Source organism: Epinephelus lanceolatus, chromosome 10, assembly GCF_041903045.1.
Source record: "Epinephelus lanceolatus isolate andai-2023 chromosome 10, ASM4190304v1, whole genome shotgun sequence".
Classification (NCBI taxonomy): Eukaryota; Metazoa; Chordata; class Actinopteri; order Perciformes; family Serranidae; genus Epinephelus; species Epinephelus lanceolatus.
This window is the reverse complement of record NC_135743.1, coordinates 11,918,460-11,939,266: the sequence shown is the minus strand read 5'-3', so window position 1 is coordinate 11,939,266 and position 20,807 is coordinate 11,918,460. Positions and strand designations below refer to the sequence as shown.

The 20,807-nt window shown below is 43.4% G+C and overlaps 2 protein-coding genes and 2 non-coding genes across 8 annotated transcripts in view; 3 read left to right on the top strand and 1 right to left on the bottom strand.

Moving 5' to 3' along the window:
- The first annotated feature begins 70 nt into the window (after positions 1 to 70).
- Positions 71 to 15,664, top strand: tex10 (testis expressed 10). Of its 3 annotated transcripts, none has more exons than XM_033640504.2 (16): positions 71 to 156; positions 736 to 939; positions 1,044 to 1,231; positions 1,322 to 1,651; positions 1,736 to 1,933; positions 2,065 to 2,317; positions 2,403 to 2,515; positions 4,182 to 4,429; positions 4,662 to 4,797; positions 5,249 to 5,418; positions 7,397 to 7,574; positions 9,404 to 9,620; positions 12,244 to 12,324; positions 12,478 to 12,662; positions 13,299 to 13,509; positions 15,149 to 15,664. In XM_033640504.2, the coding sequence occupies exons 2-16, from the start codon at positions 757 to 759 to the stop codon at positions 15,269 to 15,271; spliced, it is 2,814 nt and encodes a 937-aa protein (XP_033496395.1). In that variant the 5' UTR covers positions 71 to 156; positions 736 to 756; the 3' UTR covers positions 15,272 to 15,664. The 3 variants fall into 3 exon arrangements, with proteins under 3 accessions (XP_033496395.1, XP_033496396.1, XP_033496394.1); XM_033640505.2 differs by lacking the exon at positions 71 to 156 and adding an exon at positions 179 to 415; XM_033640503.2 differs by lacking the exon at positions 71 to 156 and adding an exon at positions 179 to 475.
- Positions 15,665 to 15,671: 7 nt separating this feature from the next.
- Positions 15,672 to 20,807, bottom strand: part of invs (inversin) — a 31,994-nt gene continuing 26,858 nt past the window's right edge. For all 3 annotated transcript variants that reach the window (XR_013492182.1, XM_033640501.2, XM_033640502.2), the window contains exons 18-19: positions 16,474 to 16,560; positions 15,672 to 16,375 (exon numbers count right to left, since the gene is read on the bottom strand). Coding sequence is in view for 2 of the 3 variants with exons in the window: in XM_033640501.2 (XP_033496392.2) it covers positions 16,260 to 16,375; positions 16,474 to 16,560 (203 nt within the window). In the remaining variant the exon portion in view is untranslated. The remainder of the gene's footprint in view (positions 16,376 to 16,473; positions 16,561 to 20,807) is intronic.
- Positions 16,763 to 16,835, top strand: trnat-ugu (transfer RNA threonine (anticodon UGU)). Its single transcript has one exon. It is a non-coding gene; the product is annotated as a tRNA-Thr (tRNA).
- trnat-ugu (transfer RNA threonine (anticodon UGU)) lies at positions 20,593 to 20,665 on the top strand. The gene has a single exon. It is a non-coding gene; the product is annotated as a tRNA-Thr (tRNA).

Sequence of the window (20,807 nt, the reverse complement as noted above, 5' to 3'; positions counted from 1 at the left end):
AATATTCAAATTGTTATTTTTATTTTTATTTTATTTACTAATTATCGAAATATTTTACAGGCACGTGTGTGGACAACTACGCCAAGACGTTCGTTTTGTACGCCGGGGTTTACCGTTACACTTTGCTGGAGGGAAATTAAACAAGATATCGAAAACGTAAATTATTTTCAGGACTAATTTGTATTTTATTCATTTTTATTACACGTATGTGTGCTTGGGCATATTTGAAGCGTCTACAGAGTCCCAGTTAAATAGATTTTATGTTTTAAGCCCCGCAGCCGTTGTGCGCTGAACATATAACGAGACTGTATACAGGGTTTAAGGACCCAAGCTATCAACACGAGATAGAAAACTGAATATTTTCTTTTTTATATATGTATATTGATAATTGTTAGCAGCGTGCTACTCACACCGAGTAAGTGTTTGATGCTGTATAGTATTCTGACTGTAACAACCAAGACTTTTTTTCCTTGTGGTGAGTAAAATAAAGAACAGCCGTGCATGATGCGCTACGAGACAGTTAGCTACAAGCTATCTGTCTTAGCTTAGGTGCAGTTATTGTGCCTCTGTGGATTAAGCTCCCCTGGTTTGATTATTCGGAGTAAAAACTGAAAGCAAAATTTATGTTATCATATTTGAATCGCCATGTTTAAACGTGCCTGTGGCCAGTGTGATTCTTAATGAAGTTAATGCACTCGTTCAGTTATCATCTCATCTGCATGTCTGGTTACACAGAGAGCAGTGTAGACTGCAGGGATGAAGTCCAAGAAGAAGAAGAGACAGGATGACTTCCAGAAGGTCAAGTTAAAGGTGGGGAAGACGAAGCCCAAAGCTGATAATGCCACCAACACCAACTTTCGCACAAAGGGAATCCATCTAACAGAGCAGCTGAAGAGAGACACAAGTGGCCCCACCACACACAGGCAGCTTGGTATCAATGTAAGCTCTCCATCTGTGTTTACACCTCACTTGCTATCACTACAAATTCATTTTGGGAATACCACAATGTGTCTTTTTTTCTCTCTTCCATCCTACCTCACCAGGACCTCCTGTCCCAGCTCCACCATTACAATGCCAATGTGAAAAATAGTGCCTTGTTGGGCTTGAGAGAGCTGCTGTCCCTTAATCCCTCTCTGCTAGAGCAGCATCTCTCTCGACTGCTTTCTGAAGTGGCAGCTGTTTTCACAGACAAGGATGGCAATGTTCGTATGGCAGCTACACGAGTGCTCAGGTTAGTGAAGCAACACTGATACAGGAGTACAGCAACACAATAAGTAGCTTTTGTGTCTTATAAACTGTCTAAACTGTGCTCTGCTTTCAGGTTCATTGCACAGTCTGTGCCTGCAGAACGAGTGGCACCATTTTTCCCCCTCCTCAGTGCCCACCTGTCTTGTGCCATGAGCCACATCGAGGCAGGCATCCAGGAGGACGCCATGAAGGTCCTTGATGTGTTGCTGGAACACTACCCTGCTCTGCTAGCAGCACGGCCTGCAGTACTCCTCACTGACTTCCTAGAGTTGATATCTCACAGACAAACTAGTGGAGGAGCCAAGAAAAAGGCCCAGGATGCTAAGGGACGGACCTGGGCACTGTCAGTCAACCCCAGCAGGGCAGTGACTAGTCAGCAGTGGCGACTCTCGGTGCTCCTCAGGTATGGAGGCCATGTACACACAGAATCTGAAGAATTTAATTCTAGCTGCTGCTAACCGTTTGTTTTGTTTCACTTGTGTTTCAGGCTTGGGCGCTTTCTGCAGGCAGTAGTTGAAGAAAGTGATATTTTTGTCCCAACTGAAGGAGTGTTTGGCTCCCGTGAAGAGGGCAGGCTTACACCTCTGCATCTCACCTGGGAAGAGCTCACCTACAGCAGGGTTGGAGTTAAAGTGTATGAGCATTCTGGGGCCAAACCAACTCCACGGTCCACCTTCAAACTCAGGTATGATATCCCTAAGTCCTGTAACCATCAAGAAATACGAATCAGATGGGATTTATATAAACATAACAGATTATCAACTTTGTTTCAGTTGAATTTAATCAATTATTTTATTACATTCTCTCGCTGTGTAGACCAGAAGTGGACCCTGGACCCACAGTGGGTGAGGGTCTGGACTCAGCTGAGGCTGTCCAGAGCTTCGCAGCCACACTGGTGCCTCTTCTACTGGAAGTGTGGGTAGAAGCCAGTACCAGTGACTCTCCTTCAAACACCACAGACGGCGCTCACCTGCTCAGTCCAGATGCCATGTCAGTAATGTTCCAGGTGTTGTCGATTCTGCAGCTGCTGAGAAAATTGGCACCACAGCAGGAGCACCAGGATGCACTGGTGAGACATGGAGAGCGCAAATATCACAAAGCTATTTCTTGTACAAGAAAAGGTTTGCTTAAAAAAATGTCTTGTCTTTGTGTAGGATGCTTGGTTCTACAAAGAATACCTGGGAGATTTTAAGCAGCACTTCATGAAAAACTTCCCCTACGATACTCTGGATACACCCAAACATAAGAAGAAGGTTGATCTCAAAAGGTAAGGAACATCACTGTTAATATCTCAAGCTAACATCCCCCTTCCTTGAAAGGGTAGCTTTGGTATTTTTCAACCTGGACTCTATTTTCCCCACATGTTTTTGTCTAAGTGGCTAATCCAGACAACAATTTTTTGGGAATAGGTCCAGTTCTGAGTGAGACCGTTGCAGTCATCAGCAGCAAAACAGGCTTCAATGTAATCCTTACGGGCAATGAAAGTGCTTGTTTTGGCCTCTGACAGGCTCAGATTACATTAATACACCTTTGCCTCCAAAATGGAACTGGTTCTTTCCGTTTCCTGCACCTAATTTTGACCAGAAATAAATTGGTTCAAAACCTGAAAAATTGGTTCTCAGCTGGAACCAAAAAATAGTGGTTTTCCTCGACCTGAAGGGCGAATTGTGACGACATCACTGGGTATCTCATATTCTACAGGTTGGAAAGAGAGGATGGAAAAGGCAACAAGGGAGAATTCAAGTGAGAAATTCAAGTGAGAAAAAGAATGAGCAGTGGTCTCATTATTAGATGGCCCATGCTTCTTTTTGGGGTAAAAACAAATATCTGCAATAACAGAACAAAAGTTTGCGTGTACTCCCAGTGTGTGTTGTGTGATGCCTTCCGTTGATGACACATCCTTGATAACAATTGTTCCATGCGAAACTGGTGAGAATGTGAGCTGGTTTGCTACATAGCTCCAAAGTTCTGAACTGCTACTACTGAACTAATACTGAAGGGAACTGGTTTAACCCCTTGAAACCTGAGCCAATTAATTAATTAATTTCTTTTACAAACATGGGAAGAAGGCAATGAGCAATGAAAGAAAAAAAAAAATCCAAAAAATTAGCAAGAAATTAGTAAAAAGAGAAAGAAAAAGTAGGCAACAGAGTGGAAGCGCTGCTGGGTCCTTCTGTTGGTCACAATACAGGTGCTCTTTGGATACTTCAGGTATTTTGCACTTATTCCTCAGGTGAAGGGCTCATTGCATGGGTCAAACAGTCTCAGTAAAGAATCAAAAAATGCAAGGCTCCTTCAAAAACACACCAAGGCACACTGTAAAGTCTGTAAAGTTAAAATGCCTTTATTTTACATGGCAAAATGAATCAAAAAAGAGTTAAAAAATGACCAATGCGTATCGACCAACATAGGTCTTCATCAGGGTCAGACAGGAGTGGTGCTTTACAGTGTGCCTTGGTGTGTTTCACGCTTAAATTACTGTTTATTTAAATGGAGTCTGGTGTGTTTGGCGATGGTGATTTTTGAGGCTGTTCTGGTTAAACAAAAAGGATGTTACCCTTTAACAAAGAGGTTGACCTCTGTAAGGATCCTTTCCATAATGTTGTCTGACACAAAATATCAATCTGAGCCTGCCAGTGACAAAAACAAGCACTTGTGGTGGACGTAAATTGACAGTGCACAAAAATACCCAGAGTACGTACATTGCAGCTTGTTTCACCACTGCTGGCTGCAGCAGTCTCACTCAATCCTAGGCCAATTTCAATAATTAATGTTCCTATTAGTCAAATAATGGGAAAATTGGGTCCTGATTAGTTACCTTCTTAATGTTCAGAATCATCACTGAATTAACTAAGCAGGATCTGTGTTTAAACCTACTGTTATGAAGGACTAAACTCTCTCTAACTCCTGTGATCCCACTGCCTTTCCTGTAGAAGTAAGCAGAGTGCAGCCGTCCCAGGATTAACAGTGGAGCCTCTGGCCCTTAACATCACACTTTGCCAGGTCATGGTGTCCCTCAGCCAGAGGCAAGGACTCGGCCGAGAGACAGACGGAGACTGGCTGACACCTCTGAGAACGTTTGTGCGAGACACTCTGAGCAGCGGAATGAAACTGAGCTGCAGGCAGCTCCACATGCTGCTGGGTACTGTGTGGAAGATGGTGCTCACACAGAGGAGCAAAAGTAAGCATGTGAGGTGTATTGTGAAAATGTCTCATTTTAATTACATGTAAAAGCATGAATTAAATAAGATTAGAAGCGTTCACTGATATTAATAAGGTGTTGTTGACCACAGTACACTCTCACAAATTTCAATGCATTATAACAAACTTATAGGTCACTAGATTATGAACTAGAAGACATCTTTAAATGTCATTTTGACATTAATATTGTCTGTGTGTTTGTATTTGCGCAGCAGTGACAGAGGACCTGTTGGCAGCAGTGTACGTCTACTACAAGCAGAGGCACCTGACTCTGCAGACACGATCTCTGCTGCTGTCTTTCTATAGCAAGCTCTACCTGCAGGAACAAGGACACACACACATAGCAAGGTAACCTCAGTCATTGTTTCAGCATTCGGAAATTTACTGCACTTGTATACAGCTAAATGTACTTGTACCTGATTTGTAGGAGAAAACACAATATCCTTGCATAATTGCTTAACAGTCTCGCACAGCCACACTACATCTCACAAGGTCAGCTGGCACTAGTGGTCTGGTTATCTGACCAGATGAATCTGTGAATATTTAGACGAAAACAAAACTCACAATTCCTCGAAACACCCTGAAACCTTGTTAGCAATAATTAAAATGATGCATTGTAGATGTGTATTTTTTAGGTCTGTGTTGATGTAACGAAAACATGTTTACATATTTATTTGTCCTTAGATGCAACAGTTAAACATGTGCCTTCTTATCCGGACACATTCCTTACCATAACTGTGGCTACATTTGGTTCACATGCACCTTTATACATGTTATCCTTCCCTCTGTCTCTCTGAAGGAGTAAGGTGCTGTGTCGTTGGTTGGCATCTCTTCCTGTGCAGTTGTCCCAGCTGGGCCACCGTAACCCTGCTCTCTCTGCACGACTCATCCTGTCCATCCAGGCTGCTGCATCTCGTGGCCACAAAGACCTTCTGAACAGTCTGCAGACACACGCCTGCAGGCTCTACGGTACGCACACTCAAAGGGACAAACAAAGAGACAATGATCAGAGAGAATCTGATATCTTACACAGTCTTGCATAGCCAGACTTGTCTCCACAGTGTTATAGAAAGGTTTGTATCTCTTTAAACCAATCACAAGGGCCCTGGGTGATGTTATGACCAGGATGCAGCGTCCATGCCGTTGCAAAATAGTGTCAAGGAGAGAACTTGTTTTGGTGGACCATTTGCACATTTGGCGGTGAGCACAGTCATTAAAATTACTAATCTCGGCCAGACAAAACGCCACAAAAACCAGCAACATGACAAATGTCGACTGCCTTATTAAATTTTTACTGATAAACCGATAAACATAATTTGATAATCCGTGCCCTAGAGGTGAAGCCTGACTGCACTGTAGCTCTGGAGGAGCTCACTGGACCCAATAAAACCACAGATAATTTGCTACTGTATGTGGCTCTCGCAGAGCATTATCACAACAGGCAGAAGCTTGTGTGAAGCGGTACGGGTCAGTAAATTGGTGAAGTCATGTGCAAATAAACTCAGGCTGATCATTTTTAGAAAATGGATGAACACTGGGCATGGGAGTCTTGGTAGTAGATGGACTCTGGGCTATTCCGAGGTGTGTTCACAAGTTGTTTTATGTGTTGTAGATCTTAATAACAATTCACAGAAAGGACAGAGCAGGCATGCCTTATTGCACAATCCAAATCTTTGTCATAACGTGCCATTTTAATAAAGTTAGCTCAGATATTGCTGCTGTTGTTTCCTGTAGTGAAGGGGATTTTGAAAACCTTAACAAGTAGATAGCAAAGGGGCCTAAATAGTCAGCTAATGGCAGGTTTATAGCCACAGTCTACATTCAGTGAGTCAGACTATGTCATATATAATTATTTATATTAGATATAATTATTAGATTTACATCTCAGCCATGCCTGAGAAGTAATTTGTCACCAGCTCATATGGTACAGATAGCTGATGTTGTGCTGATGTGGTTTGAAACGTGCACCTCTGGACTAGTGTGTGTGGGTGTAATATAAAATTGTATGTTTTCTATAGTGTATAATCACCTGAAAATAAGAATCACTGTGTTCTCGTTACCTTAGAATGAGACAGACTGGCTCTAGACAGGGTCATTTGTGTTTTCACATTGGCCACGCTAGTTAGTAGCACCTCCGTGACAAGAGCGTTAAAAAACACAGATTATTTTGGACGTGAAACTGCTTTATTCGATGTTTCTGCTGGGTTAAATCATTGGGTCCATTTGTTTCGAGGAGGAGAGAAGTTTGAGCTGGTTGCAGTCTGCAGTCCTCACTGCTAGATGCCCCTGAATATAACACACTGGACCTTTAAAGGGAGATGCAATAAAAAGCAAGCTTTCTATTAAGATGTGTCTTATTTCCACTACTGAATTAATGAAAAATAAATGTATTGAATACAACACAGAATAAAGCAACAGTGGTCAGATTACCAAAGAGAATAATGTCTCTAAAAGAATTATGAACCACAAGTTACTCCACAGTTTCCCTAGGAGGCAATGTAACTCCATGTTTCCCACCCCAGACAACTTTGTATGACCCGTACACATCCGCTGCTCTGAGGATGGTTTGATAGTTAGGCTGGTGTGTGACAGAGGGGGCCAGGAGAAGAGGAAGGGGGGGTCAGATAGAAACTGACGCAGAGCCAGCAATTCACCATCACAAGACTCCTTTTGTCTGAGGGTTTCTGACATCAGCATGTGCGTCAGAGAAAGACAGAACACCACGCACACACACATTATCTGAGCCCTTACTGTAGTGGCTGTGCCTCTATCTGTGTCTTTTTTACTGGTCCGAACATAGTCTGGTTTTCCTGGTATCTCTTAAGTTTTCTTCGCAGAGCTTCATTTTATATCCCCTGAGGGTATAGGGCAGTGCTGTTTCTGCGCAATTACACATGAAGTGTGCATCTGTGTGTGTGTGTGTGTGTGTGTGTGTGTGTGTGTGTAGATCCACAGGACGGAGCTGTGGTGCTGTTACCAGCAGAGTCCCAGCAACAAATGGTGCAGCTGCTCTACTTTCTGCCCAAGATGTCCCAGTCTCTTCTGGCCAATTTGAGCTACTGCTGCACAGCTGGACGATTCTCTGCCGGCCTCGCCGCCTCTCTGATTCGTATCGTACACTTGCGGTGAGCTTGTGAACCATCAAACTCTCGCAGGATGCCACATGACCTCAGTTTATTGGCATGTGTGTTTAAGGGGACACTCTTGTTTTTATATTTTTATTTTATGTAACACAAGTGAAAAGAAATCGAGAGAGGGAGGGAAAAGGAGGCACGAGTACAGTTCATAATGCATATTAAAAAAACACCATCCAATGTGAGAACTCCAATGTTATTTCCATGGCCCAGGAAAGTTTGGTCAGTATTTGTGACCATGAGCTACCGTTTCTCAAAAAAGTATAGTAGTCGCACACATCCAAAAACCATTTAAGGTACATGGTGGACCAAAAGATACCAATAAACACACACTGTAGCTCCCTTAAGTGCAGTTTATTAGCACATCCACAAGTGAAGTTTCAACCTAATGTGTCAGACTTGAGAAGAGACGTCAGCACAAGCCATTGACTCAGCCTCAGAATTCCTGAGATCCCAATCTGATTGAGCAATTGTGGGACGTGTCGATACCCCTGAGGTACTTCTGATCCTTTGTAGGGCCTTCTTGGTGGTGTCTGGCACCAGGGTGTTGGCAGCTGATCCTTTGAGTCCTGTAGGTTGTGAGGCGGGGTACCAGCACATCCCACAGATGCTTGATCAGATTGGGATCTGGGGAATTTGTAGGTCAGCACCTTGAGCTCTTTGTCACATTCCTCGGGCCAATCCTGAACAGTTTTCGTTGTGTGGCATGGTGCATTGTCCTGCTGGGGGGCCACCGCCATTGGGGGGAGGGGGGGGGGGGGTGTAATTGATCTGTCCTGGCACTCTCATGAATGTCAGGACCAGAGGTTTCCCAGCAGAACATCACATTGTAACAAGATGATAGATGTTATTCACTTCACCAGTCAGTGGTTTTAATGTTGCAGCTGATAGGTGTATATGCATGGTCCGCTGAAACCGATCCACGCTCCGTCCTGCAGGTGTGCCAAGATCCACTTAATTTCAGGTTGGAGGTGTTAAAGGCATGCACACAAGGGGTTAGTGAAAGTAGATTGGGTTTACCTTACACGAAGCCATGAGGAGAGAGATTTTTGACACACTTTCAGTTAGTCAGTTGTCAGTTAAGTGAATTAGGGAGTAGCTGGACACTTGAAGCACCATCAGATGGCAGTATTGCGCTTTCACAGATGAACTCCTGACATATAATTGTTCCTGCCTGTTGACAGGTGCTGATGTGGATGCCCTGTATGTTTGATATCCAGCCTATGGGTGACAATGAAAGCCATTTTTAAATTTGTATATTCTGTTACACACAGCTTACCTCTCCCTGTAGTGCTGTGTGTATCTGCATGCATCTGTATGTCTGCTTGTGTCAGTAAGGCAGTGTTATATAAATTGAGGGGAGGCAGTGCTGAGCTCAGATGGGATGTGTGTGTAATGGGCATGATACAAAGAGCTCTTTGGGAGGCTGGAATGCAAAGTCGTCATAAAGTATTGAGAAGACAGTTCTGTGTGCATGTGCCTCCCGGGCTTCACAAAACACACTTGTTATTCACTCACATTTTCTACTGTTACAGTTCTTTCCTCCCCTCGGGACAAGGAAGAATTTTTCACAAATGTGTTTCTGTGAACTATTGTTCTCAATGTGCTGCTTTCACAAATCAGGGCATCATGATTAGTCCCATGAAAAGCGATGAGGAATGTGTTAGCAGGATTTTTTATGGTTTGGAAATAAGTTGTATAAACGTGTAAAATTCTGAAAATTCAAAAATTACGAGCTGTAAAAATGCTTGTGGCTTTCCAGCTTTGGGTGTTACGCAGATTTTGAGTCGACAGTTGTGTTCACTTGTTGTGTTCTCCAGGTCGTCTCTGAGCGGCTGGTCGGTAGGGAGCCAGGAAGCGGCTGTGCAAGACGCGGACTACCTCAGCTTCTTGTTCTCCACCCTGACGGGCTTCTCGTCTGACAAGCTTGCCACCCTGCAGGAGGACGAGAGCGCCCTGCCTCCCTCCCCTCTCTCACCTCTCAGCCTCTACCCCACCTTGCTGGAGCAGTTCACACACCACTGGGATGTTGTTGAGGTGCGTTCACTGCACACGCTTTTACCATAGTTTCTCTAAACCTCACATACATTCTAACTCATACCAAAGCTGCTGCCAATCAGAAACACTTGGACGTGACACTGAAAATGAATCTAGAAGGGAGTTGGTGTTGAACGAAGAGGAAGAAAAGACATTGTTTTGAAAATTGAAAAGTATTGATATTCTGGACACAGCTGTGGTCTTTCAGTCCCCCTCTGGTCCCTCTCTGTCTCACATAGAGCTCAGAGGGTGGAAGCTTTATCATGGCACTACGGCTGAGAGGGGGAACCTTTATCGCGTTGCGCAGGTTGGAGATGCGTGGTTATCGGGCATAGTGGATATGCACAAATGCTAATGAGAGCCCATGGCATGATGGGAGTCTGACATTTCTGCACAGAAATTACAGTTAACGTTACTGTGCCCCGGGGCAAGTGTGTGTGAGTGTGTGAGCAAGTGGGGGGGCTTATAATCACTAATTCAGCTCCTCAATTAAGCCCTCAGATCCTGCCTCTCTCATCTCCCTGTCTGAGTCAATCACAGGCAAGTGGCGGGAAGGAGGAGGGAGGGGACACGCGGTGGCGAGGGCGGGGGGGGGCATTAAGGGACGGACTGTGTCAACTCTGGTTCGACTAATGAGACGGGATTGTTTTTAATGACGGCGAGAATGCCAACAGGTGCACCGTTCTTCAGCACGCACACACACACACCCCTCAATGTGATAAAAGCTAATGAGAAATTTGATTTGGATTTGAAGTTAATGAGGAAAAGCTGAGGGTTATTTTTCACTTTTAAAAAGTTTGTGGCGGCTTTATTGGCTTGAAATCCATCTTGTCTCCCCGACAAGAATGAAATTTAGGTGCTGTTTAGCGACTCCTTCCTGTGGTTACAAAAAAGTGAAGGCCTCACTCCATCCAGAGAGGAATGTAGAAGTACTCTGGTGTTCTTTATGAGCTGTAGGGCTCTTTTTATTTACAGCAGCAGTGTCGTTTGTCTGATGAAAGCAGGTTAGAGCTGTTTGAGACCAATTTTTACTTAATGTTCTCTTTTAGGGTTTCTCTGTAATATCTTTACTGCTGTTTTATTTCACCATCCTACCACTGATTTTCTACATAAATCTCTGTTGGAGAAGATTTCTTAATTTTCCAATGCATCAGCTCGAAGGATGGAAATGAAAAAAATGGAATTGGTGAATTTGGCCAACCCACCACGGTGGAGGGTAAACAAAGGGGGCATTTAACCCCGTTTTAAAGAAAAGTATTATCATGAAATACATACTACATAAATATTTTTGTAGCTGAACTTGTGCTAAATACAATAAGTCATGTGAGCTGGAACATTAGAGAGTGCCAAAATGATTGCAGTACCCTGAGGCCCCTCAGTCTCCAGAGGGTTAACAGATCTGAATTGCTCCGTCTAAAGGCTGCATGAAAGCAGCGGGGACAAGGAGTTGGGCTCCAGTTTGTCTCCTCTTTGTCTTGGTGATCGTCACATCTGGGTGTTGCAGTCGTTGAATGTGCGTTAACACGTTGGTGTTCACATTTACAACATCCCCTCCCAACAGTGGAGCAATGCCAACACACCATCCTAGTCTTAGACACAATTCTTGCTCCTTTGCTGTTGTAGCTGACCAGGAACCTGAGGACGGGACTTTTTCATTTGTGCTCTTCATGGTGTGAATGATTCACACGCCACTCCACTTGTTGAGCTAACCTCAGCGTATGGTGCTAACAGCCTACAGGTAGAGGTTCCCAGGCAAACTCATGCATCAATCTACAAACCATCCCTGCCATCCAGCTGTGGCATTTTTATGGGAAAGATGTGCATTAGTTGTTGTGTTCCTTAGGATTGGTACAATTCAGAATCCTAAAGGCACTATTGCTTGCAACCCTGATCAGCTGTCATTACCTGACATTACAAATCTGTAAATGGAAATGGAGACCAACAGGGTTTGGGCTGGTGTATCGGTAACTCCATGACAGTATTTGGAAGTTATCCCCAGAATTGTGACAGAAACTCAAACTTGATACAACACAGTCCCAACTTCAGAAGCCCAAAGAAAATAAGACATAGTGTAGTTCAAATTTTTAGGAACACTTTTTATAGTCCACGGCAGAGTTTAAGATTTAAACTAAAAATCAGACTATAAAACCTTTCACTGCCTCTCAGTCATATGTCTCAGTTAGGGCTACACAATGGAGCACTCAGGGTCTGACACATTCAGTTCTGTAAACATCTCAGTGATTCGTCAGCTTTACTTAAATAAATGTTTATTTTGTATCAAACTACATAGCTTGACATTAACTATAGTTGGGATCTACTGTGGTAAATGTTGATATGGATATTTATTGTTATTTTTCGTGTATACACAGACATTTTAGAGAATTTACGGTCATGAAAATTTGCCTCCGAGCCATGGAAAAGTCATGGAAATTTCTTGGTAAAAAAAAAAAAATGTGAGCACTCTCTCTGTCTTAAATCTTACAACTGGAAGCAGGAAGTACTGTGGTTACACTGAATTACTAAAATTAGAGTCTTTCTTTCACACTTGTTCGCAGAATGTCTGTGAAGGAATTCTGTGGAAGAAGCTGATTTGATATGAAATTGTTTCTTGTATAATTCACAGGAAGTCTGCCACTGTCTGGAAACTCTGGGTTCAAAGTCCCAGTGTTTTGACATCTTACAAAATGGCATTTGCAAATACCTGGTAAGAAACGGTTTTCATTAAGCAGGAAATGATGTTGATGATTTATCTATCATGTAGTGCTCATTTCAGTCTAAGCTCTACTGCTGTTGTCTTCCTTTGATACTGAATAAACATCCTGTATCTGTTTTGTGTGTGTGTGTGTGTGTGTCTCAGACCAACTTAGGGGTGGTGCCTGACAGTATGGCTGCCGGGCTGCTCAGAGCTGTTTCCAGGTTACTGGACCTGTCTGTTCTGCCCATTGAGCCTGTGCTGCGCTTCTTGTCTCAGTGCTGCCTCAGCCTGCTGTCTTTGCTCATCACCCTGCAGCAGGAGTTACCTGCTGAAACCAACCACAAAAGGTGCGTGTGTTGAATGACTACAGCTAGGGATACACCGATATATCAGCCAAACATTGGTGTTGGCCAATACTTGCTTTGTCGACTGCCATCGGCCTGTCGGCAAATGAGATGACGCTCACAGATGGCAGTGGCCAATTTTTTTCCGTTATGTCACATTAATTTTATGCAAGCTAGAAATAGAAAACAGTTTGGGACAAACACATCTTTCCTAGGATGCCCTCGGGACAGAAAAAAGGCAGTAAACTTCATTATCGATATGTCACGGGATTCACCCTATTTTTTCTATGATAAAGCTACATTGTGAAAAACAAGTCCATGTTTACATGAACAGGAGGAAGACGAGTTAACGTTAGACGTTAGCAGCTAGTGGCCGGAACAAACAACTAACTGAGGTTGTATTGAGTTACACTGTGATTCGTTCAAGCTTTATTCAGTAAAAATGAGTATTGGGTGAAGGTAAATTATGTTAACCCATTGGCCAAATTATAATTTTAAACATTAGTATCGGTGCATCCTTAACTACAACCCTCTGATCTGTGTTTGAAATCTTGACCTCAATAGGAGCAGTTTGCAGTTATCAGGCGATGAAGAGTTGGGAACAGTTGGGTTTAAAACATTTTTGTGTCACATTTGCAGGGAGGCAATATGGGGTGCTTGTGTGTCAGCGTTGAGCACCGTCCCTCGCCTGCTGCGGATGGTTCTGCAGTTAATGCACGTTGGAGATCTGAGTGAGGAGGAGCTGCCGCAGCTTGGACAGGTCCTGTCGATGCTGCTGCAGCACACGCCGCTCCACAACCAGCTGCTGGCCAACGCTGCTCTGCTGCAAGAGATCATCCAACACCTCACGGTAAATACAGCTCAGATAGGACATTCACAGGGATGGTTTTAAGGCTACACTACAGTTTGTATAGTATGGTAGGGCTGGGAATCAGTGCATTATAACTTGTTAAGATAGAAGACCGAAGTATCGAAACTTCTCCAGCCAAACAATACCTGCCTTTTCCAGATCTGGAAAAAGATGTGTATGATTTTTGCACGTCAATCACTGCAAGTGTTCTTCCATTTACTGCAACATGTGATTGGCCCACTACTGCAGCAGCTACAACCCATACAGTTTGTGGTTGAGTGTGGTGTGTTCAATGGAGTTGGTAGTTCAGTGCTCTGAGATGCCACCTGGCCATGGTCTAAAGTATGGTCGTATGATATGCCTGTGGTGTCTGGTGGCATTTTACACAATTGAATGCTCATGTTCACACGATTGGTATCTAATTAAGTAGAAAAAAGGTATCAAAGTAAAGTACTCTATTGGTATAGGTATCACTTTAAAGTAATCCTTCACCTACAAAATTACCACTTGTAAATTAGTCATGTTGTGTTACCTTGAATTTGGGAATAAAACTTTGTTTTTCTTGCATGCCGCCACAGAAAATGGTGAACATACTGATTTATTGATTGATTACGGACCACATTTCAATTTTCAATTTTATTTACAAAGCCCAATATCACAAATCACAATTTGCCTCAGAGGGCTTTACAGTATACGATATCCCTCTGTCCTTTTGGCCCTCAAGAGGGGAAAAACTCCCCCAAAAAAACCTTTAACTGGGGAAAAAATGGTAGAAATCTCAGGAAGAGCAACTGAGGAGGGATCCCTCTTCCAGGACGGACAGATGTGCAATAGATGTCGTACAAAACAGCATCAACAAATGATTTGATAACAGCAAAACTATATCAAAACACCCATTAACAAACTCTCATGCAACTCATGCAGTATAATCCAAGTCTCATTTATCCAGTCGTACACTCAGTACTTCCCAAACACATGTATTTTTGCTAAAACCTTATCATTTGAAACTGAACTGAAAATGAAACTTATCAATGCTCTCTTCAAAGCCAGACTCCAGCACTAAGTTTTTTTTGAAGTACTGTTTTGTAAGTACTGAGCATACGATTGGATAAATGAGACTTGGATTATACCGCACCAGTTGTGTGTGAGAGGCAGTGGGAGTCTGGAGTGCAGAGTCTGCATGTTCTCTCTATGTCAGCCTCCCAAACCATGTCAGTGTGGGCCTTAACTGGATACTCCAGCTCCCTCCCACAATCCAAAGACATGCAGGCTAGGTGACTCTAAATTCCCCATATGTGTGAATGGTTGTCTGTCCCTGTGATAATTTGGCAACCTATCCAGGGGTGTACCCTGCCCTTTGATCAATGTTAGCTGGGATAGGCTGCAGCCCCTCCACGACTGCGAGTTAATTCTGTGAGATGGTTCATAAAAGGATGTTTGGAACATGGTCCCCAATTAATCAATAAATCAAAATGTTTGGTGTTTTCAGGGTTCAGGTAACATGGTATGACTAATACACATACAAATGGTTATTTTCTGGGTTAAGAATTCCTTTAAGCATACTGTTATCGTCATTTCCGTCACTCTGTGTAGAGATAATGTATGTTAACTTGTCATGATTTCTCTCTGTGTGTTTCAGAGGTATTCCCGGGGTGCGACCAGGGAGCAGTGGTTGACAGACTTACTCTACTGTTACAGCGTCACCGTGGCTCATGGCTCTTCGGCTCGCCGTGGAAACATGGGCCTTCGAGACATGTACTGACCGACACACCCACCAGACCGGCACCTGGTGTGTTGCTCAGTTCCCCTCTCAAACATCTCACAGTGACTTTGACAAAACACTCACAGAGCACAAACGCGATGAGTTCATACCACAAAACCTTCAGACAGGAATACAGTGGAGTGACATGTTTTTTAATTGTGACAATGAAAACTCCACATTCTTGTTTCATGAACTTCAGTTTGTTTTTTCTGTCTTAAGCTGCCTCTTCATTGCTTCATTGTTGGCCTGGTAATTGTTTGTCCCCCTTTTGCCTCTTTGGATTGTTGTTGCCAAACATTGTCCAGTGCTTTCTGAAAGAGCCTAGCGACTTTTGATTTACAAAAATGAAACGGTAAAAAAAAAAAAAAAGCAAAATAAAGTTAAATCCAAGTGCGCTGCGTTTTGTGTCAATTTTTATTTTATTTCATATAATACAATAAAAACAACAAGAAATTGAGGTACATCTAAAATTATACATGATGGATTATTTTTTGCAAATGTATAGTAAAGTAAAAAACTGCAGAGTAGAGAAATACATCTTTCTCTTGAGAGGTAAAGCACTTAGAAACCAGACTGTTGTGTAGAAAGTAACTGTGTGTGCGTGTGTGTGTGTGTGTGTGTGTGTGTGTGTGTCCGTGGCTGCAGGTGGGCTATCTGTATGACCGGCTGTTGATAGACTGCCTCATTCTCCACAACAGTAGGAAAGGTTATCTCAGTGTGTGTGCGAGAGCGACGGAGAACGAGGGAGATGGCGTGTGTATGTGTTCCTTCCACAATGGATTAAAGGTTATCTTTTACACACACCATTTTCTGTAGACTTAACCCCACCCTGTGAGGTCATGGCTCTGATGTCATATGGCTTAATTTTAGAACGCTCGCCACATTGAGCTAACAATGTGTAAAGTAATTCTATAGAGGAGAGGCCGCCAGCCAGCTGAGAAAACATCAAAGAACATATGAAAGTGTGCGCGTGTGCGTGTGTGTGGCTTCAATGTTTTCCCCGGCCTCTGGTCCCCTGTCCAGCACTATGTGGTCTCAGGTGGTAAGAGTACTGCCGGGCTTGATTCACGGCATCAGTCAGGTGCACGCAGTCTATACCACTCACTGTAGAATAAGCACATAAAATGACCTTGTAGAGGCTTTTACTTTATCAGAACTGTGTGTGTGTCTGTGTGTTTGTGTGTGTCTGTGCATTCACTTACACTGGCTCTGGGTGCGTAAGGGCATGTCCAGGAGCAGCTGAGACTGAGAGCCCCGGAGTGAACGCCCTCGTCTGGCCATAGAGTTTCCTAAAGGACAGTAAAGACAAATATTAGATGATATCCTTATTGAGATTTACAGTCAGATTATATGAACAGTTTCAGCTTTCAATCAGCTGTGTAACAAAGCTCAGGACACTCCTGTAACTGGTTGATCTAGTGAGGCTCCACACCCATGATTGTTCACGGTGTAGCATTAAGAATCACAGATGATTTTCTCATACATAACAAAGGCTCTATAGCTCAGTGGTTAGAGCACTGGTCTTGTAAACCAGGGGTCGTGAGTTCGATCCTCACTAGGGCCTTGAAATTCATTTATTCAACCTTTAATGGTCACAAACAAACACCTAAAATAACAAAAACAAGTCCCATGTATTAAGGAAACTGCCTATCACTGACTGAAAAACCAGGGGTTGGGGCATCGGTGGCTTAGTGGATAGAGCAGGTGTCCCATGTACAAAGCTGTTGCCGCAGCAGCCCGGGTTTGACTCCAGCCTGTGGCTCCTTGCTGCATGTCACTCCCCCTCTCTCTCTCCCCCCTTCACACTCACCTGTCCTGTCAATTAAAGGCTAAAATGCCCAGAAAAATATCTTTAAGAAAAACCAGGGGTTGTGACTTAATATTATTAAAAAAATAGTTCACAATAACAAACAAATGCTTAAATAAAAAAAAACTACCCTGTGTATTGCAGGAGCTACTTATCACCAACTAACTACAGACACAGAAATTCCACAGGAGGAAGTTAGTGTGTAATTGTCTCATGTTCGAGGAGCACAGTGGAAATAACTAATTAAACTTTATTGTGTTTTTTAACGTGCTGTGTTTGCACGGGGTCTTTTTTTCATCAGCAAATTATTCAAGCTTGCACACGGCAATTATTGGACACACAGGGTGCCAAATTTAAAGGGAAACTTGTGCATTTATTCAACCTTAACCCTATTTACCCTTTTCTGTGTCGAAGTGGCTAAAGAGAACAACAATCTTTGAAAGCGGTTCAGTATTGAGAGAGACAGGCTGCAGGCAATTGTGAACCGTCAATTTATGTCTATTGAAAGTGCTTGTTTTTGCCACTGACAGGCTCAGGTTGTTATTATTAGTTAGTATTATTGTTAGTATCTGACAACATTATGGAAAGAACACTACAGAGGAATTAAGTGTTTTTCCGTATCTTTCACTTGATCTGGTCTGTTTGTTTTTGTGACCACATCTCGCTCAAGGAGAAGTCTCGCTCGGAAATCTTACAAAAGGTGACTTGTTGCAGTAAAAACAACATTGGAAGGAGCGCCTGGTGGCTCGGTGGTTGGAGCGGGCATCCCACATATGGGGGCATCATCCTTGCCACAGCAGCCATGGGCCCCCACTGCATGTCGTTCAACCCCCCACACTAAAATCTGTCCTGTCTAATAAAAGCCAAGAAAAAAAAAAAAAAAAAAAAAACACACAATGTTGGAAAAGTCAGTTAGAGCTGGAGAGAGCAGTGTCAGGAAGAGTGTGTTGTGTAACTGCGCAGACAGTGTATCTTATCGTTACCTAAAAGATTTTCAATGTCATGGCTGAATATTTTGCTAATTTTGACAACATAAAAAAAGGGAAAAAACATCAGAATGAGACTTCTCCGTTAAGCGAGACTTGGTTACTCACAATGATAAACACACCTGGGGTCTCATTTATAAACACTGCGTACACACAAAACAAGGCCTGAAAGAGGCGTATGCCACTTCCCACGCAAAAGTTGTGATCTATAAAACTGGGAGAAACTTTGAACCATGCTTAAAGACATTTTGGAGATGGGAAATCGGCAATGCAGATGGTGAGGTGGAAGCCTGATTGTAGAAATTGACTGATATTTTTTGGCACATGCCATTTCTGGCTTTTGTCTGTACGTATATTTTTTTTAAAGATTTTTTTGGGGTATTTTAGCCTCTAATTGATAGGACAGACAAGTGTGAAGGGGGGAGAGAGGGAGGGAGTGACATGCAGCAGAGGGCCACAGGCTGGAGTCAAACCTGGACTGCTGTGGCAACAGCCTTGTACATGGGGCGCCTGCTCTATCCACTAAGCCAGCAATGCCTCTATATGTACATTTTTAATATGGATCCTACGCACTGTTTTGTAAATGAGACCCCAGATCAGTATAGGGGTAAAGAAAACCCTTTCATTTCTCTGTAGGGTTCTTTCCATAATGTTGTCAGACACTCATAATGACAAGTGGAGCATGATTGCAGCAAAAAGAAAGCACTTTTAAGAAGAAGAAGAAGATGATATACTTTATTAATCCCTGAGGGGAAATTCAATTCACTCTGTTGTCATACACACACGAACTGAAATACACACACGTACAAACAGGACCTATACATGGATTAAATGAGTGAGGGGGCTGCCTGTGGACATGCACCCTGGGCAATTGGGGATCCGGTGCCTTGCTCAAGGGCACATTGGTAGTGCCCAGGAGGTGAGCTGGCGCCTCTCCAGCTGTCAGATCACACTCCCTATTTCCTCCAGACGAGGACTTGAGCCGGTGACCCTCCGGTCCAGGTCCCTATGGACCGAGCTACCACTGCCCCCAAGGGACATAAATTAGCGGGGCGACCTACCCTTAGGAGTTTTGCCGCTACAGCTAAAGGGATATCTTACTGAACCAGATTCAAAAATTGTTCCCATTTGTCACTCAGACACAAAAACACGGGGAAATAGGGTTCAAGTTAGAATACATGAATGTTTACCTTAAACTTTTTTTGTCCAGCTGCCAAATGGCTAGTGAATGTTCAAATTTAACAGCCACTCAATTGACGATTGAGTTTTGGGGGGCTTGTGAATGAATCAACCAGCCACTATTTTAATAGCATTTGGCTAGTGGAAGGTGCTAATTGTGTGCCACATAAATACGTGTAGTTTTGCGTCTGGGATGTAAAAACACATTTCACTCTCCATGCCTGTCGCTACAGATACATTTTGAGGTAAAACTAAACCATTTTTAAGTTGCCTGTTATGATCATTAGCGGAGCAGTGTGACCCAGTCCAGAGTGAAATGCCTGTCTACTTTCAGTTAAAAAAAAAAAAAAAAAGGAGTGCGAGAATGAGTCTCATGAATGTGTGTGGCACTGTGTCAGGGTTTGTGTGTGTTCAGCTGATAGCTCTACGCAGTCGTCTGACATTCCCCCTGACAGCTCTGAACTTTTCACAGTGCCAGGACTGTCAGAGAGCGGGAAGGGGAGAGAGAGGGAGAGAGATGGAGGTGAGGTGAGAAAGGGGAGGGGAGAACCACGTCAGAGGGGGGTGGGGGGTCTATCTGTCTGTCTGTGAGCGGCGATGGCGTGTGTGCTTGTATGTTTTGGCGCTGCAAGGTTTCTGCCCATTCTCCCATCATCACCTGGTGATGTGTGATGAAGGTCAGCGCTGTCTGTGGGGCGAAACCCGAGCAGAGGTTCCACACAGGACACCAGACTGATACTGTCCTGGTATGTGGACTGAAGCATCACTCAGACATTTACACGGGTTCCTGTTCGCAGAGTTGGTCACTTACAGCATGTTCTACACCGGCATGACAACCATCCTGATTCCCAGATTCCTCTGTTAACAATGTTGAGGTTTCCATGCGACGTAGGAGCTAAGGTTTCACACATGTGGGTTTAAAAACTGCTGCTGTTGCACTACTGTCTAGAGCAGTGGTTCCCAACTGGTCCAGATTTCTCCTTAGTCATTAGTTCAAGGTCCCACAGTTTAACACATTCAGCGTCATGTTCCCTCTGAGGGTGTCAATGTTTACTTTATAGAGTGTCATTCAAAAAGGCATGTCCAGGAGCAGCTGAGACTGAGAGCCCTGAAATGAACGCCCTTGTCTTGCCGTGGTTTCCTTTAAGATGGTAAAGGAAAATGTTTTGAAGATATCTATATTTAGATCTGCAGTCACATCATGTGAACAGTGTCCACCTTCAATCAGCTGGTGCTGTGTAACAAAGCTCAGGACACTCCTGTAACTGGTTGATCTCGTCAGGGCCCACACCCATGATTGTTCAAGGTGTAGTCTCAATAATCATACTTGATGTGAGGTATATAACAAAGGCTCTATAGCTCAGTGGTTAGAGCACTGGTCTTGTAAACCAGGAGTCGTGAGTTCGATCCTCACTAGGGCCTTGAAATTCATTCATTTAACCTTTACTGGTCACAAACAAACACCTAAAATAACAAAAACATGTCCAGTGTATGAAGGAAACTGCCTATCACCGATTGAAAGTTCAGTGTGTAAGATTTAGGGAGATATAGTAGGGTTAAGCGG